Source organism: Myodes glareolus, chromosome 5, assembly GCF_982192425.1.
Source record: "Myodes glareolus chromosome 5, mMyoGla1.1, whole genome shotgun sequence".
In the NCBI taxonomy this organism is placed as follows: domain Eukaryota; kingdom Metazoa; phylum Chordata; class Mammalia; order Rodentia; family Cricetidae; genus Myodes; species Myodes glareolus.
In genome coordinates, this window is record NC_142030.1 from 89756791 (window position 1) to 89775395 (window position 18605).

The window sequence follows — 18605 nt, forward strand, 5'->3', positions numbered from 1 at the left end:
AAGAGCCTGAGGAACCTTGTTTAAGAAAATTTGAGGGGAGTTAGAAATTCTTTCATTCCGAAGTATTAAAATGAGAGAACATTGGAACATTTCAGCTAAAATTTTGTTTTAAAGCAGTGAAGGTATACTAATAAGACCTGAGTCTCTTGCATCTTTGATTCCCTCCAGACTGCTGGATGTGAGTCTTCAGGAGAGTCACATGAGAAGAGATCTACACACATGAAAGCGTCATTAATTTTTAACCGGTAATGTGAGAAGAGAAGGCTCAGTACTGACCAGCTGCATTTTGAACTCAACTACAGGCATGAATAATGTATACAGGGAAAATTATTTGAAACAACTTTAGTCTATTATACCCTTGCTTTCTGTTAGAATTTTAGATAGAGTATATTATAATAATAACCAATTATTTTGTTTCAATTATCATTTCTAATTGATCCAAGCATTAATACACGATTCCTGGTGGTAGTCTGTTTCATAATTTTGTTAAGAAGCCAGTGATTTGCTCTTAATGAACTTCTGTGTGCAGTACTATTTAATTAGATTAAAATGGAATCCTCTTTGAAGTGTCTTAGAGGACGCTTTCTTGACGGATCTAGCCAGTTGGATGCCTGAGTCAAAAGGACTGTTTTGTTTTTGTGAGACAGGATTTCTCTGTGTAGCCCTGGCTGTCCTAGAACTCACTCTGTAGACCAGGCTGGTCTTGAATTCACAGAGTTCCACCTGCCTCCACTTCCCGAGTGCTAGGGTGCCTGCTCCACCACCGCCCTGCAAAAGGATTGTTTTTTTTGAGCCAGGGACTGCTACACTTTGAGAGCGGAAAGGAAATTAGAAGGATAATGACACAACTCACGACTTTTCTTTCAATATAAAGGAAATGATATTCCTTTTTCATCTACCCTAGAATTTGCTTGGATGATAGTGATGTAAACACCTTTTAAAATCCCCTCTACTTTGACAATTCGGACATTTATTTACTTATTTTTGATACAGAATCTCATATAGCCTAGCTGGCTACGAACTGAGGGTGATCTTGAACTTCCGATCTTCCCTCCTTCATCTGCTACGTGCTGAGATCATAGGCGTTAGCCACAGGTCTTGATGGAGAATTTCAAAGCTTTTGTAAACGAAATTATAGCGAACACTTTGATATTTACGTTCAGGTTACTTGGCATAAGGGGGAAAAAGAGAATGAAGATAACAATGTATATGCAATCTAGACGCCGAAGTGGACCTGAAGTGTAGATAAGAATCATTAGCAGGAATAATTTGATGGTTCTAATTAACGGTTGGAGGAGGACCAAGTCTAGCACACCAATCGCCCCAGAAAAGACTTTGAGGAACACACCCAGTTTTACTGCACGCTACCTTTAGGGAACCTGTCTCAGCTATAACTGACGGCGCCCGCCGATGACGTATCCGGGCCCGGAGGCGATTGGCTCCCTGAGATGGGCGTCGGCAGCCAACCGGGCCCAGAGCCCTCGCTTATCATCGCGATAGCTGCCACCTCAGTGCGGGATGGCCGCGGAGCCGGGTGGAAGTGCTCCGCGGCTCCGGGAGCCGGCTCTCGGGGCCGAGACATGGCCCGGGGCCCCGGCCAGCTAAGCCGGCCTCATCCGGACACAGTCGCCATGCCCAAGAGAGGAAAGCGGCTCAAGTTCCGGGCCCACGACGCCTGCTCGGGCCGAGGTGGGCGAGGGGCGGGGTCGGGCGACAGAGGGGGTTGGGCAGCAGGGTCTGACGGGCGCAGACTCCACCGGGAGTGGCTGGGGAAGACTTTGCCCGAAGTCTGAGGTGGCCTTGGCGCTGTGCTCTGTTTCAGTGACCGTGGCGGATTATGCCAACTCGGATCCGGCGGTGGTGAGGTCTGGACGGGTCAAGAAAGCCGTGGCCAACGCTGTTCAACAGGAAGGTAGGTTTTCGCGGATCTTTTTGGTCCCACGCCCTTAAGACAACATTAGGTGTTCTTTTTTCCTTGAATTTTGCCCCTGTGTTTTTCCTGCAGTCCTTTGGGCATCTGGCCATAAACGTGTTTGCTCTTTTCACTGTTTACTTTCTCGTGTTGAGGGTGGGATGGGTGTGTGTAGCCCTGATTGGCAGGTTCTGGAGCTGAGATATTTTATTTCCTCTTTGAATTAAAAGACAACTTTGTGACCGGGTAGGGTAGGCATTCCTTTAATCTCAGCCTTGGGGAGACAGAGACAGGTGAATCTCTGTGAGTTCAAGGCTAACCCGGTTTACACAGCAGTCTACATAGTGAGATCCACTCTCAAAAGAACAACCAACCCCCAAAACAACAGAATTCCACACAACATTGTGTACTCATTCTTCTTTACCAGTTTTTGTAATATATGTATATTTTACCATGCATGCAATTGACGTCCATTACTTTGGCTTATTATTTTCTTTTTGCCATGTTCGTCTAGCTTTCAAGATTTTTGCAGTTGGATTTCTGTGACATAAAACAATGCAGGGACAGGCTTGAATTGGATCCCGTTTCTCTTAAGCCGTTGCTCCTCAGAGCTGAGGTGCATGAGAATAGACTTGACCTTTTGCTTTTATTGTCTGCAGGACTCTCAGTGTGTGAATTTTGCACCCTTTCCCTGAAGTTGGCACTTTGAAGGAGTCTGTTTCTGCAACTTTAGAGACAGTTTGCCGATTGCTTTCCATTTTTTTTTATTATTAAAATGCTACAGTTTTGCTTCAGCTTTTGTTAAAAGTCCTCAGCCTCTTCATCATTGCCTGTCTCCTCCATGGTTGCTGATACATTAGCTGAGTGTTTTTGGATGGAACCAGTGCATTTAATTCTTTCCTTGCTTTCTCCTAGTAAAATCTCTTTGTGGCTTGGAAGCCTCCCAGGTTCCTGCAGAGGAGGCTCTTTCTGGGGTGGGTGAGCCGTGTGACATCATGGACAGCAGTGATGAGATGGACGCTCAGGAGGAAAGCACTCACGAAAGATCAGTCTCCAGAAAAAAGAAAAGCAAGAGACACAAAGGTATGGGGCTTGCTTTCCCGAGGATTCTGAGTTTTGTCTTGGTGTCTCATGCTGTCTTTTTTCAATGTCTTTGTTCAAATGTATTTTTTTAATACAATAAAGTGTATTGTACCAGTTATTGTCAGTGATAGCCTTCTTTTCCAGGACTCTAAAATTGATAGCAACATTTATAATACTTTACTCTTTCTTAATTCTGCTAGGGATACACACACACATTCACGTATATACATATATACATATTTCGTTATATCTGTATACATATGTGTGTATATGTGTACATTCTTCAGAGATTTTCCAACTTATGCTTTAAAAGGATTTTTTAGATACTTAATATGAGTGTTTGTCTACGTGTATATGTATCACTTGTATGTTAAAGTATATAATTGAGTAGTTTTACTATTTTCTCAATTGTTCTCCTGTCTTTGAGCTAAGTATAGAACATTTCCATCACTCCAAAAAGAATTCCAAGCCTTTAGCGTCATTGCTCGCCTCCCTTGTCTGTTTTCATTCACTGTAGATGTACCTGTTGTAGACATTCCATACACATGGAATGATAACATGTTCCTTTGGATCTGATTTCTTTCACATGGCTTAATTTGTTTAAGGTTCATCTACATGGAATATGTATCAACAGGTTTTTTTTTTCTTTTTTATATTTGGTTATTCGAGACAGGGTTTCTCTGTGAAACAGTCCGGGCTATCCTGGAACTTGCATTGTAGAACAGGCTGGCTTCCCACACACAGAGATCCACTATCTCTGCTTCCCAAATGCTGGGATTAAAAGTGTGCGCTATCACTGCCAGGCCTAATAGTTTATTGTTACCACCTTATGTTTGACTGTTTTGCATTATAAAGCAACTTTAGGTGAAGTTTTGGGTGGGTAAATACTTTCATTTCTAAAGCATAGTAAGTAGTCATGCTGTTTTGGATTGTGTGGTACTCCGTAGGCTTTTGAGGAGTCACCAGAGTGGCTGTATCATTTGATATCTCTAGCAATAGCATGCCAACATTGTATTAGCTCCACATTCTTGCCAACACTTACTATTTTACTTGTGAAGTTATAGTGGATATGAAGTAGTATCTTTAAAAAAAGTACTATTTTTATTTACATGTATGTGTGTTTCAGTGAATATTTGTTGTGTGTGCATGCTTGCAGAGACGAGAATAGGGAGTTAGATTCCCTTTCTCTAAATTTATAGGCAGTTGTGAGTGGCCTGATGGGCACTGGGAACCAAATGGGAAGAGCAGCAAGTGTTCTTAACTGCTGAGCTATCTCTCCAGCTCCTTCATTAAAAAAAAAAAAAAGAAAGAAAGATGTATGTGTGTACATCTATGTCTGTATTCTGGCCCATGGAGGCCAGAGTGGGTGTCAGGTTCTTTGGAGCTGGGATTTCTGGCATTTGTCAGTTGCTTGATGTGGTAATATCATACTGGTCCCCTGAAAGAGCAGTGTCCCGATTGGGCTTTTGTTGTTTTGTTTTTGTCAGCCTGACACAAAAGGTAGAGTTATTTGGCAAGAGAGAACCCCAGTTGAGAAAATGTCCCTACCTGATTGCCCTGTGGGCAAGCTTGTAGTGTCTTTTCTTGACTGATGATTAATATGGGAAGGCCTGACCCTCTGTGCCACCTGTCGGATGGTCCTGGCTGATGAAATGGTTCAACTGGGGAAGGTACTTGTCCCATACTATCTGAGTTTAGTCCCTGGGACCCACATCAGAAAGGAGAGAAGTGACACCCGCAAGTTGTCTCTGATCTCAAAACGTATGCTGTGACACTTGTGCCCTCACACATACACAGTCTGTGGCATAGATAATTAAAATGTGATTAAAAAAAGCCAGGCTCAGCAAGCCACGAGAAGCAAACCACTGAACAGCGCTTCATGGCTTCTGTTTGTCTTCCTGCCCTGACTTCCTTTAGTGACGAGCTATGGCCTGAGAGCTGAAAGAAGAAATGAACCCGCTCTCTTCATGCTGCTTTGGTCATAGTGTTTACCACAGCAATGGAAACCCGGAGATGAGCAATAAGTGCTCTTTGTGAGCTAGCTCTTCAGCTCTCTTCAGCTCCAGTGTCTGCTTCTTGTCTACAGTGGGTTTGATAATAGTTTCTTCACCAGTTGGTGGTGGTGGCGAACCCCTTTAATCCCAGCCCTTGGGAGGTAGAAGCAGGTAGATCTCTATGAGTTCAAGACCAGCCCAGTTTTAGGACAGTCAGGGCTCCACAAACCCTGTGTCAAAAAACTAAAAAACAAATAATAGTTTTTTCACTTCTGTCGAAGAAATTTTTCTGTTGATTGTTAATATCTCTCTCTCTTTACATATATATGTATGTATGTATGTATACACAGACACACACACACAAAGGCCTTTAATGGGTGGGAAGATGGCTTAATTGGTAAAGCACGTGCTGCACATACATGAAGATGCGAGCTCAGATCCCTAGCACGCATGTAAAAAGACAAGTCTGGCAGTGTGGGCGTGTGGCCCCAGCACTGCTGAGGAAGAGGTAGAATTCCTGGGGCTTGGTGGCCAGCCTGTTTACCTGGTTGGTGAGCTCCAGGTTCAATGACAGACCTTATGTCAAAAAATGGAGTAGAAAAGTAATTGAAGAAATGCTGGACCTCCGCACACACATGTGGCCACGCATGAAAATGTATACCCTTATGCACATACATACAACAGAGGCCTTAACATTAACAGGAGATTTCAGTGGCTAGAATTATCAGAAACTGTCAGTTTGAGGGGCTTTCTCTAACCTATTTAAAAATCATTTTCTTTTCTTTTTTTTTTTCAAGACAGGGTTTCTCTCTGCAACAGCCCTGGCTGTCCTGGAACTCACTCTGTAGACCAAGATCCACCGGCCTCTATCTCCCAAGTGCTGGGATTAAAGGCGTGTGCCACCACCACCTGGCTAAAACCCCTTTCTTAACCCTTTTCTTAAATGTACAAGCTACAAGAGAATTGGAATGAATACCTTTAGGTGTATGTGTAATAGTAGAACACAGAATATTGTTCTTTTTTCTGTTTCAGAAGACCTGGATGGGGCTGGAGAAGAATATCCTATGGATATTTGGCTGTTGCTGGCTTCCTATATCCGTCCTGAGGACATTGTGAATTTTTCCCTGATTTGTAAGAATGCTTGGACTGTCACTTGCACTGCTGCCTTTTGGACCAGGTTGTACCGAAGGTGCGACCACAGACTGTCAGTGTGTTCTCTGTAGCTGATTTCATTGCTGTTTGTGATTTGGAGCTTTGCCCAAGATGATGGGCTCTTTCCACTTTCTTTACCCTATGCCTTGGCATGACCCTAGCTTTGGACTTCTTGATTTCTAAGTCTTAGGTTACTGATTCATGCAAGTGTTTGTCTTTCCAATGGCTGCCACCATACCCTGGCTAGTGTCTATTATTTTTTGTAAGCTGTATTACTTCAGGCCCCAGAAAGAACTTAGGTTTTCCCTCAGAGGTTTATCTTATTACATGGTCAGTGAAAGTGCTGGATTTTAATGTGGGCTACAGAGCTTAGGGACCTTTCTGAACTGTTTAGCTGTGGCGGGGACGGATGCTAAGTTATCAGGGAATAGAGAACTTGCTGAGGTGTCTGACAGGGAGCCCCATGGCTCTTCTCCAGGACAAGCTCTCTTTGAGCAACTAAAGAATATTACACCGTCTTCTGTTCAGAGGCTTCTAATTTTGAAGAACTTGAAATAGTCCAAATTTAACCACAAAAGGTGGACAACTATAGGGTTACAAGATGAAGAAGCAAAAGTCATCAGTAATTTAAGTCAATGGTTGGTGATGATGATGGTATTTGTGAGAACTCGGCAAGCTAGTACCTAGCAGTGGAGTAGCAGAGCAGGATTTCCATGGAAACCAGGCATCCTGGGGGACTGAGCAGGAGAGGCAGGTTACATATTGGTAGGAGTCATGTGTCATGTTTCAGGCACTACTCGCTGGATGCTTCTCTGCCCTTGCGGCTGCGACCAGAGTCCATGGAGAAGCTGCGCTGTCTCCGGGCATGTGTGATCCGATCTCTGTACCATATGTACGAACCATTTGCTGCTCGAATCTCCAAGAATCCAGCCATTCCGGAAAGCACTCCCAGCACACTAAAGAATTCCAAAGTAAGTGAAAATTGCTGTTGGGGTTTGGCTAATGGACTCTTGTGAGGTGGTCCTGTTCCTATGGCTTGTTTGTAGCTTCTTGATGGGGAGGGCTGTTGGTTCTAACTCATTAAGGGGTTAGTGTAAACTTGGAGGGTTCAGAAGTTTCATTTCTCCCAACACATTTCTGCTATTCTGGGCTGGTTTATGGTCTCTTTAAAGCTTTCTTGTGCTTTTAGAGTATTTCTTAGTCTCTTTAGCTTATTTTTATGCACAGCACTTTTGCCCAGCGTAGATAGGTGAGTTTTGATAGTCTGGCTAGGAAGAGTAGAACGTGAGTGGCAGGTGTCTACTACAGTTTTCCCAGAGTGACACAGATAGCGTGAAAGACTCAGCTGACTTCTGTTTTTAATATAACCTTGGCGTCTGAGATTCCACTTCATTCTTGACTCCCGTTAAGGATTCTGGTATAGACATCTTTACCTGATAAGTCCCATGCCGGGTGCTTGCCAGGCTCTGTGGTAATTTGTTTCAGAGACTATAAGGTACTCCAATTCGTAGTTCTTAGAATTCCAAAATCTTCTATGTTTCAGTCTGCTTTTATCTTAGGATTCTCTGCGTAGTTTATATTCATACACTGTATTCAAGTTTCTGGTTTTCTGAATAATAAGTAGGTCTATTAGTCCTTGGCCCATTTTCTCCTCCCTTTACCAAGCTAGATGAGTGTAGTTTTTATGGCTGTTTAGGCCAGTTGATGTCTTAGCTAGCTGATATTGTATAATTTTCTTATCTTTTGAATTTATTGGTAATTATCCCGACTCGGTTCTGCCCACTCTAGTCCATCGCATAGCACTTCCTGTTCTCTTGTACTTTGCCTTTATGCTCATAGACATCGTAGATTCTCCTCTCCTAGTTGAGCTCTAAGCGTGTGCTAATTCCAGGAACTAAAGCGTTTTATTGATTTCAGGGTAACCAAGATCCCCCCTGCAATACTTATCAATGGGGGTTTTCAGGCCCTTTGACCTAACTCTTTAACTGTAGTGCTAGCTGATGGATTCAGGGCAGGAGTAGTGTGCTGCATGAGTAGAGTGCTACCCCGAGACAGCTTCTACTGTCATGTGAGTGGACAGTGTCCCGTCTCACATTTACAGTGTCTTCCTCCCTAGCAGCGTTTAATACTATCCGATTAACAAGGAAGGTGGTAATCATTACAGAGTTAACCATGCCAGGTGTGGAGCAGGGAAGCATTGATTGGGCAAACTCCTCATGCTTGACACATCTTAGCGGCTCCAGTGCACAATGCAAGGGCTACTGCTTAAATTCTAAAATATCCATATCTTTATATTCTTATTACTGTGTCTTTTTTTTTTAAAGTAGATTATGAAGCCAAAGTGGATTGAAAAATAAGCTCTTAATCCAGGTAGTGAGCACAGGCTATACCTGGCAGCCTCTTTTTATATTATTAAAGGTCCTCTGAAGAGGAGGTGGGTCCTGTAGAGTGGCAGATGCCTGGTGTGTGTCCTCACCACTTACATGCCTGTAATTGCATGGCACTCAGTTGCCACCATGCCTAAAGGAAGTTGTCCCTTTTCCCGGACACCAGCTTTTTGTATTTGATCCCCTCTCTCTCTTTTCAGTAGCATAGCTTGTGTGGGACACTGGAGCCGTTGTGATGGCAGCAGAAGTGTTTTCCCCTAAAAGCCAAGCTCATTATTTTTGATGGAGCAACAGGACGTACAGGGCATGTCTGAAGGCAGGACAGCTGGCACGGCGGACGACCCACCCCTTGTCCCCTGGGAGGTACTTCACTTCTTGTGCTTAACCCTAGCTATAGTCTGACTTCATTGAGGGGCTTGCTTTGGACTGAATTCAGCTTAGCTCATTGGTTTCCATAACAGCTGTCTGTTCCCAGAAGGTCCTGGGTGGCTTGTTCCTGTTATAGGGCTAGCCCTCCTTGCCTGCTTTGTGGCCTTGTTAACCATCTTGCCTGGTGGCTACTTGGCTGCCTTTATATTTTAATGTAGAGCAGTGGCTGCTGAATCAGAGAAAATGCCCCACACTGTAGTTACATATTTTTGTCTTTAAAGATGAGAACATAGGGGTTGATCTTAGTAAGCTTCTGAGGTTGACTTGTATTGGTCCCTCTTCTCCTTCCTGAATAGCATTGTGACTGTCTTCATGGTACACCAGTGTCAAGTGTGGGTCTGTGGGTACCAAAGTAAACCCTCTGCATCGCAACTGTAGTTGGCTTTAGAGCTGTCAGAGATTTTTTTGCTTATTAATTTTGTTACTTAATAATGCATTTTAATGTTATTCCCATAGTTTATTTTTGCTCTTCTTACAGTGCTTACTTTTCTGGTGCAGAAAGATTGTTGGGAACAGACAAGAACCAATGTGGGAGTTCAACTTCAAGTTCAAAAAACAGGCATGTGTCCTTTTTGTCTCTATATTTTTATAAATTTAATTTTATTTTTTTAAGATTGTTTATTTGGAGAGCTGGGTGGCTTGGAGGGTAAGAGAGAGTACTGTATTTATAAAGGACCCAAGTTCTAGAGCATCTAGTACCCTCTTTTGGCCTTTAGGGCACCACACTCATATGTTCAAACCACTATCCACACCCACCTTAAAACTATCCTGAAACTTGGCCGTGTATATCAGACTGGCCTCAAACTAACAGGAACCTGCCTACATCTGTCTCTCAAGTGCTTGGATTAAAGGTGTGCACCATATCTGCCTTGTCTATTGAGTGTTTGCCTGCATGTATCCATGTGTACCATGTGTATGCCTTGTACTTGTGTTGGCCAGGAGAAGGTGTTAGATTCCCTGGAATTGGAGTTATGGACAGTTAGCCACTATGTGGGTGCTGGGAACCAATTCTGAGTCCTCTTCAAGAATAGCAAGGGCTCTTAACTGCTGAGGCATCTCTACATACTTCAGATATCTTATTTAATGAGTTTCCCCATGTCTTAATCCCTTTGTGCTGCTGTAACAAAGTCCTAGAGATTGGGTTATTTATAAAGAACAGAAATTAGTTTTCTCACAGTTCTGGGGGCCAGGAAATCCATGACCAAGGTACTTGCATGTTCTGTGATGAGGCTCGGTCCTTCTGTTTTCAGGATGGTGCCTTATTGAACCCTGTGTATTCTCGCATAGCTGTGGTGGAGAGCTAAAAGAGGCTGAATCCCTTTTAAAGCCCCCCACCCTCACCTCTTTTTGAGAAAAGGTTTCTCTGTGTGGCTCTGACTGTCCTGGAACTCACTCTGTAGATCAGACTGGCCTCAAACTCACAGAAATCTGCCTGCGTCTGCCTCCTAAGTGCTGGGATTAAAGGTGTGCGCCACCACCACCACCTGGTTTAAAGCCCTTATTTTAATAAGACTCTTCATCCCATTCACGAAAGAGGAGTCCTTATGATATTATCTCCTTCTAAAGGCTCCATCTCTTGTGTGACAGTAGATTAAATTTCAAAATAAATTTTGGAGGGAGCTATTTTATTTTCTTTCTTTTTTTTTTTTTTTTTGAGACAGGGTTTCTCTGTGTAACCTTGACTGTTTGACTGTCCTGGAACTCACTTTGTAGATAAGGCTGTTCTCAAACTCACAGAGATCACCTGCCTCTATTCTTGAATGCGGGGATTAAAGTGTTTGCCACTGAGCCTGGCAGGAACTATTTTATATTGGAGGAAAAAAAAAAGAGTAACTTTAGGTTTTTATCCAAGATAAGCCTTGACAGATTTCCAGATCAGAGAACAGAGCTATAAAAGGTGTGTGTGTGTGTGTGTGTGTGTGTGTGTATGTGTATGTGTGTGTGATGTCTGTGTGTGTGTGTCTGGTGTCTATGTGTGTCTCGTGTCTCTGTGTGTATGTGTGTTTGGTGTCTGTGTATATGTAGTTTTGGCTTAGTAGATAAAATACCTGTCACAAGCATGAGGATCTGAATTCGGCTACCCAAACCCATATAAAAACTGATGTGGCCATATGCTTCTGTAAACCCAGTGCTGGGCAGTTAGAAATAGGCAGAGTGCTGGAGCTCACTGGCTTCCACATGCACTTACACACACATCTACCCTCACACATCCCACCCCCACTCACGTTTTGTGGGCAGTTAAGGAAAATTAAATATGCATAGTAACTTGTCACTGTTCTGTTGCTGTGAAGAGACACCATGACATGGCAGTTCTTATAAACAAAAGCATTTACTTGGGACTGGCTTACAGTTCAGAAGTTTAGTCCATTATTGTAGAAAGCATGGTAGTATGCAGGCAGACATAATGCTGGAGAAGTAACTTGAGAGTTCATCATCTGGATCTCAGGCAACAGGAAAAGAGAGACACTAGGCCTGGCTTGGGCTTTTGAAACCTCAAAGCCCACCCCCTAGTGCCTTAGTTAGGGTTTTTATTGCTGTGATGAGCATGACTACAGCAACTCTTATAAAGAAAACATATATTTGGGGTGGCTTGCTTACAGTTTCAGAGGTTCAGTCCATTAATATGACAGGGAACATGGCAGTGTGTAGGCGGATATGGTACTAAGCTGAGAGTACTACATCTTGCAGGCAACAGGAAGTTGACTGATTCCCTAGGCAGTATCTTCAGCATAGGAAACCTCAAAGCCCACCCCCACAGTTACACACTTCCTCCAACAAGGCCATAATCACTGTAACAAAGCCACACCTCCTAATAATGCTACTCTGTGAGATATGGGGGCCAGTTACATTCAAACTACCACAACCAGTGACACACTTCCTTCAACAGCGCCATATCTACTTCAGTAAAACCACACCTCCTAATCCCTACCAATTAGTGCTGATGACCTTCCCTGATGACCAAGCCTCCCTAATTCTGGGATTAAAGACGTGCAATTAATTATAATTTATAAAACAAACAAACAAAAAACTCAAAAACAAAATGAGAGGAAGGAAAGAAGGTAAATCATGGCAAAATATTCAGTGGTTGAGCTTTTTATGTGTATAAATATTTAGAAGTTAGGAAAAGGGGGAACATTTTATTAATGTACTGAAATTATTTACATATCCTTTTGGTTAAATACTTAAGATATCCAGGCTAGAGAGAAGGGTCAGCAGGTAAAAAGGCACTTGTCACCAAGCCTGATGACCTGGGCTCATTCCTAGGACCCACATGATGAAAGGAGAGAGCTGACTTCCATGAATCATCTTCCGACCTCCATACACTGTTGCACATGTTCATCCACATATGTAGAGAAAGACACACATGAATTAAAATGCATTTTAAATTTGAACAACAATGATATACATTGTTTTGCATCTGAGGTAATTTGGAAACACATTGCCAAAAATTTGTTCAAATATACTTATTCATTCTCTATACTATTGCTTGACTCTGCCGGTGATCTGGGTCACAGTGAAGATCTGTTTTTTTCTGTCAAACTTGTCTCTACTTAACTCACGGATGAGATGTGTATAGTTACTTATCATCTCTCTCTTTCTCTTTTGGTTCTCAAGACGGTTTCTCTACTGGGAGGTGGTGGTGTACACTTTTAATCCTAATACTTGGGAGGCAGAGGCAGACACATCTCTGTGAGTTCAATTCAAGGCCAGCCTGGTGTACAAAGTGAGTTTCAGGACAGCTAGGGCTACACAGACAAACCGTGTCTTGAAAACAAACAGAATAAAACAAAGCAAAAATTATATATATAATTACATCATCTCCCCTTTCCTTTTCTCCCTATAAACCTTCCCATGTAACCTCAACCCTTGCTCTCCTTCAAATTCATGACCTCTCTTGATCTGTTTTTTGTTTTTGTTTTTGTTTTTTGTTTTTGTTTTGTTTTGTTTTTCCTCCCTGAGACAGGGTTTCTCTGTGTAGCTCTGGCTTTCCTGGAACTTGCTCCGTACACCAGGCTGGCCTTGAGCTCACAGAGATCTGCCTGCTCCTACCTCCAAGTGAAGGCATATGCCACCACTGTCCAGCTACTTAACCTTCTCTTGATGATAGGCCAGGCAGCACTTTCACTGCTGTGCCATCTTGCTTGTCCCACAAAGTTTCTAACTAAAGTCAGGCATCATATTTTTCTGTTAATTTATTTTTAAAAACATGGTTCTCATTAAGAAATTTGGCTTTCATGAAAGTGTTTGTAAGAAACTTGCAATCTGTAATATCAATTAGATGCCAGTCTCCACTCAGGGTAAGCCCTATCAGCAGAGAAATGGGACAGGAGACCAGAATTACTGCAGGAAATTGAATGCTGAGAGTTCCTTTAGTCCTGAGACTGATGAATCCTGTTTCGTGGTTCCTGGAATTTGGAGATTGATTCTGCATCTGTCCCTTCTCTGCAGCAGATATTCTTTGAAGTCTGACAAATTACATGGAATTTGCAGTCTTTCAAACAATGGAGAGTGACTGCTAGAACCACTTACTGTAGATGGTGGAAGTACTGTCTAGATGAAACATAAACTCATTGCTATATTCACCAATCTAAACATGCCCGTATCCTTTTTTTTTTCTTTAAAAGATTTATTTATTATGTATACAATGTTCTGCCTGCATGTATGCCTGCACTGCAGGCCAGAAGAGGGCACCAGGATGCATTGTAGATGGTTGTGAGCCACCATGTCGTTGCTGGAAATTGTATGTAGAACCTCTGGAAGAGCAGCCAGTGCTCTTAACCTCTGAGCCATTTCTCTAGCCCCTTTCCCTTTTCTTAATAGGTATATTGTCTTGATCTCTGCATAGAAACTAGTATGTATAATAAGGAAATGACAGAAAATTTTATCTCACTAACTTTACTTGTTGCATTTTCCTCCATAGCATCTTAAAGAGTATACGTATTTCCTCTAAGCCACTAGATTAACACTTAAGCTGCCTTAGTCCCCTAGATTAAAGAGCAAGTGTATGGAACGATTGCAGCCGCCCATTCAATATGAAGATGTTCATACCAACCCTGACCAGGACTGCTGCCTGCTACAGGTTACCACCCTCAATTTCATCTTTGTTCCGATTGTCATGGGAATGATATTTACCTTGGTAAGTGGGGATTCAGCTCTTTTATAGATTTGCATTGTGTCTGTAGTTTGAAAAAGGATTTGTAGATTTAATTCTTGGGAAGAAATCTCTGAAGAATAATAAAGCCAAAAATTAAAACCAGAATAATACACGGATATTCTCCCCCATCAAGTGACTGCACACATACCAAAACCAAAGTAAAACTCAGAAAAGAAAAAAAAAAAAACTCAAACACTTCCTAGATAAAAACAAAACACAGTCTGAAATTAGATTTGCATATTACAAAGACAGATATGGGCAAAAGCTAATTATATCTGAGGATGTTTTGCCTGTCTCTTCTATAAGAGAGGGAAGGATTTCCCATCTTCCTGTATGTGCAGTGATCATAATGGTTGAGAAATGGTATCCTGACGGGAGCATTGAGAAACACATACAGGCACTGTCAGGACCTTGGGTGTTCATGTGCTTCCTTAATGAAATATTAAAATAGAGAACTAACTTTGTCCTTGTGATGCTCTGATTCTTTAGAACGTGGCCAACGTTAGAGGAGTAAATAATAGATGTTCCTGTAGCTTATACTTTGCGTGTTTTAAAAATGCAGCCAGAAAGTTCACATTATTTGCCCTTTGTCTTCTATGTGTCTTATACTTATTATCAGAGATGTTTGGAGTTCTTCTCTATGATGAAAAAGCTTAATTTTTTAATGATAGGTATTATTTATCATGAAGAATTTAAGTAATACACAAATTTGTTGGAAAGTAGATGTGACTACTTTCTGCCATTGTCCTATAACTACAGTTGACCTTCTAGGGATTGTTTCTAAAGTGTGTCTGTTTATATGTTCAAGTATGCATCCTCTGTAGTACTTTTCCCTCCTTTCATGGTAAGCCATGTTAACTCATACTCTATATATGCTGTACTAGTTCTGTGTAAGCTTACATATAACTACTTGGAGGTTTTCTGGTTTATTTTCCAAAAAAATGAGGTCAGGCTGAGGTTTCATGTATTAGGTTTCATGCTTGACTTGTTCATCAGTATCTTACCAGAATGCCAACTTTATCCTACATGTATAACACATTAAATGGCTTTTGTGGTAGAATGTGTGCATATATCTTAAGTTATTTATCTGTAAGACCTTTTAACACAAAGAATTAAAAACCCTAATAAAAATCACCCTGAACCTTTTATATCATTACAAATGTATTGATATCATAAAAGAGATGAACCTTGAGTCTGAACTAACGTGTTTTATGTGTAGACCAAATCAAGGAGAGCCCAAAAAAAACCAAGGGTTAATTAAATACTAACTATATTTCAATTTCAATTAGATACTGACTTGTGCCTTTCTCTCGTAGTTTACTATTAATGTGAGTACAGACATGCGGCATCATCGAGTGAGATTGGTGTTCCAAGACTCCCCTGTCCGTGGTGGTCAGAATCTGCGCAGTGAACAGGGTGTGCAAGTCGTCCTGGACCCAGTGCACAGTGTTCGGCTCTTTGACTGGTGGCATCCTCAGTATCCATTCTCCCTGAGAGCATAGTTACTGCTTCCCATCCCTTGGGACAGCTCCCAGTCCGTTAATAATCAGATTCTGTTGGAGGGGCAGCTGAATTGTATATCTGATTAGTGATGCACATACTGTTGGGTTCTTGGGCTCCTATTACAGGAGGTGGAAAGGTTGAATCAAGAGGAAAAATATCTATGATTTATAAACATTTTCATGTAAAATTTGCATATTTGAAAGGAGAAACCTGGCTTCATTTTCTGTGTTAAACCCCAATTGGTGCTGTTGAGCTTGTTCTTTATTTTATCTCAACAAAAATGGATGATCTTGTGCCAGGGAAAAATTAGACACTTAACTTTTCAAGCAAGGAAATTTTCCCTTGTGGATTGCAGGAACCCAGAGGTTTAAAATGGTTGCTCCATTGTTGCTGCTCCTCAAATCCAAGTGAATATTTTTTCTTTTCCCTTTATCCTTCTCCAGAAATAAAGCAGGCGACAGGGTTGTCAGAATCTTACAAGATTGACTTGTGCATCTTTTAAAAAAATGCTTTTTGGATATTTATTACATGAATATTGATTGTTTTGCTGATTTTGTATTTTGGGTTTTTGCTTTACTGCATGAGACTGATAGTGATGGTAATGATTATGTGCCCCTGGTCCTGTCCTAAGAACTTTATATATTGTGTCTCTAATCCTTGTGTCTTGCAAGGTAGTTGAAATCCTTCCCATGTTATGGTTGAGAAGCTGAATCATTGACTTACCCAAGGCCAGAACTGCTGATTCCTGCAGAGCGAGGATTCTGACCCATGTCTTTTTTGCTATGCCACAACTCCAAAGGCCAACCATTTTTCTTGTGGTACATAGTGTTAAAAGGGAGTGGGCAGAATGTGATAAATAAAAAAGTAAAGAATGAGTTAGTTTGACTATTTCAGATAGACATGCATTAGCTGAAAGGTAAAACACAGTTTAGGAAGAATTGTGGTGTTTTGCATTAAACTATTAGAAAGCCTTTATTATGCTAAAGGTCATTTTCAAAAAAAAAAGCATTGCATGTTGAAACCAGCCTTAAACTAGAAGCAATTAGTGGCTTTTCTCTACCCTGTCCTGTACTTTGCAACCTTTGTTTTTGTTTTTAAAATCATCCTGTGTGATTTCAGGAGCCTGGTCTTCTGTCAGTATGGAAACATTGACATCCTCCTTTGGTCAGTTTCTTGCTGTCACTGGTATGCTCTGAGAAAAGGATCATGGTGGGTTTTTGTTTATTCTTTAGCTAAGAAGAGAACCTCGTTTGCTTTTCCCACCTTGATGTGGCAGGAGGTAGGCAGTAAGACAATATTCTTCCACTCAAAATCCTGAGTTCAACCCCTTGCACAGAGTCCAACCTCCCTGCCCCACAAAAAGGAGACTTCTTGAGACAGGGTCTTTCTATGTCGCCCAGGCTGGCCTTGAACTTAATCGTTTTACAATAGGTGCCTGGAATGTTGGGATTACAGGTGTGAGTCACCAGACAGGACAAAGACAATATTCTTTAAACATAAAATTATTGTGGGGTAAAACTACTGTGAGCTAAACTGCTAAGTTAGTGTGTTGCTTTTTTTTTTATCACTCTCCCCATCCATGCTAGTTAAAGAACATTCTTAAAAAGCATCTGTTTAATACTGCTTCTGACAGCTAGCCTTACCCCACACTGAGGGGAATACTAACGTTAGTTGAACAGAAAGTGAGCCTGGGTCAGTAAAAAAGACAACCAGAATTTGGGTACTTAACAAAAGCAAACAGAAACCCAAGGGCAATGAGCCCTTTACAGATCTCTGCAATCAAAAGTTGTCTCTTTGAAGCAGAAAAAAAAGAAGCACAGTCTGGAGTCCCTGAAAAAAAAAAAAAACAAACGATGCCCTGGACAGGGGGACGTTGTCCTTGTGAGTGTATGTCTCCCGTTTAGGTTTACTTCAGGGCTAAATAAATGTGGCTTAGTAATTGTTGTCTGGCTCAACTTCTGAGTTCTTGTGCCAAACTCCATGGTATGATCATAGATACTATATTCTGCCTTTGAAGTTACTGCCTCTGCTGTGTTCTTAACACATTGCCAACACTTGGTAAAGTGGTTTTTCACGGTTGCCATAGCTTCAGCCTTCCTCAGCATTGACTGAGTTGCCTTTTTTGGCATTGTTCGTGTTTTGTTAATTACAGGATCTGAAGAGTCTCAAGGATTGCTTTTTGGTAAGCACTAGACCACCAGGAGGACAATTGGAACTTTGTAGACTCTAGGTCTAAAAACTAATAATTTTTGCTTCTTGAAATATGTATATATTCATATACATATGTTATATATGTATATACAAATATGCTATATATGTATATACATATACATATGTATGTTATACACACGTTATATATCTATCTATATATATGTTCTTGCTCAAAGGGTCAAAAAAAGAATACAAATTTAGCTTCTCCCAAACCCCATCGGAATTAACATTTCCTTGCCTTTCTCTAAAGATGCAAAGACTATGTTGAATATATTGGGAGAAAGTGAATGAAAAGCTGTTAACTGATCCCAGCTACAGCCTTTACAGACATTGCTGTTGCAGGATGTGCGTAGATCTGTAACTGCGCATTGCATGTATAGAACGGTTCTTCACTGCTGGGCCCTGGTTGCTCATGCCAGCACTTGGGAGGTGGAGGTACAGACAGGTGGATCTGAGTTTGGGTCAGCCTGGTCTACAGAGTGAGTTCCAGGACAACCAGGCTACACCAGTTTACAGAGTGAGAGGGCTACACAGAACCCTGTCTCGAACCTCCCACCCCCCCCCCCCCCAAAAAAAACACCCAAACCAAACAAACCCCACACCCACGACCAGTACTTCACACTTACAACAGTGCTTATGGGGTATTTGTAAAGGATTTGAGTAGGCACTGTAATGAAACTTCACAAACCAGATGGGAAAGATACATTAATAGCCACGGGGGTAGGGAAAGGGAGCAATTCAGGAAAATTGGTTTAACTAAAATCAGAATTTTGGCATAG

The 18605-nt window shown here is 41.6% G+C and overlaps 1 protein-coding gene across 2 annotated transcripts; it reads left to right on the top strand.

Moving 5' to 3' along the window:
* Window positions 1-1448: 1448 nt before the first annotated feature.
* Window positions 1449-17559, top strand: Tmem183a (transmembrane protein 183A). 2 transcript variants are annotated; one of them, XM_048430804.3, is made up of 8 exons: window positions 1449-1689; window positions 1823-1912; window positions 2828-2995; window positions 6022-6178; window positions 6932-7112; window positions 9436-9516; window positions 13939-14094; window positions 15429-17559. In XM_048430804.3, exons 1-8 carry the CDS (start codon window positions 1449-1451, stop codon window positions 15612-15614), a joined length of 1260 nt encoding a protein of 419 aa, XP_048286761.2. In that variant the 3' UTR covers window positions 15615-17559. The 2 variants fall into 2 exon arrangements, with proteins under 2 accessions (XP_048286761.2, XP_048286762.1); XM_048430805.3 differs by having other exon boundaries at window positions 1494-1689; window positions 6025-6178.
* Window positions 17560-18605: the final 1046 nt, after the last annotated feature.

What these genes read in the sequence shown, in the direction of transcription:
- Tmem183a (XM_048430804.3), top strand. Translation starts at nt 1,449, where the DNA reads ATGGGCGTCGGCAGCCAACCGGGCCCAGAGCCCTCGCTTATCATCGCG. An exon ending in GAAAAGCAAGAGACACAAAG is followed by an intron (nt 2,996 to 6,021) that starts GTATGGGGCTTG and finishes TTTCTGTTTCAG; the next exon opens with AAGACCTGGATGGGGCTGGA. An exon ending in GCACACTAAAGAATTCCAAA is followed by an intron (nt 7,113 to 9,435) that starts GTAAGTGAAAAT and finishes CTCTTCTTACAG; the next exon opens with TGCTTACTTTTCTGGTGCAG.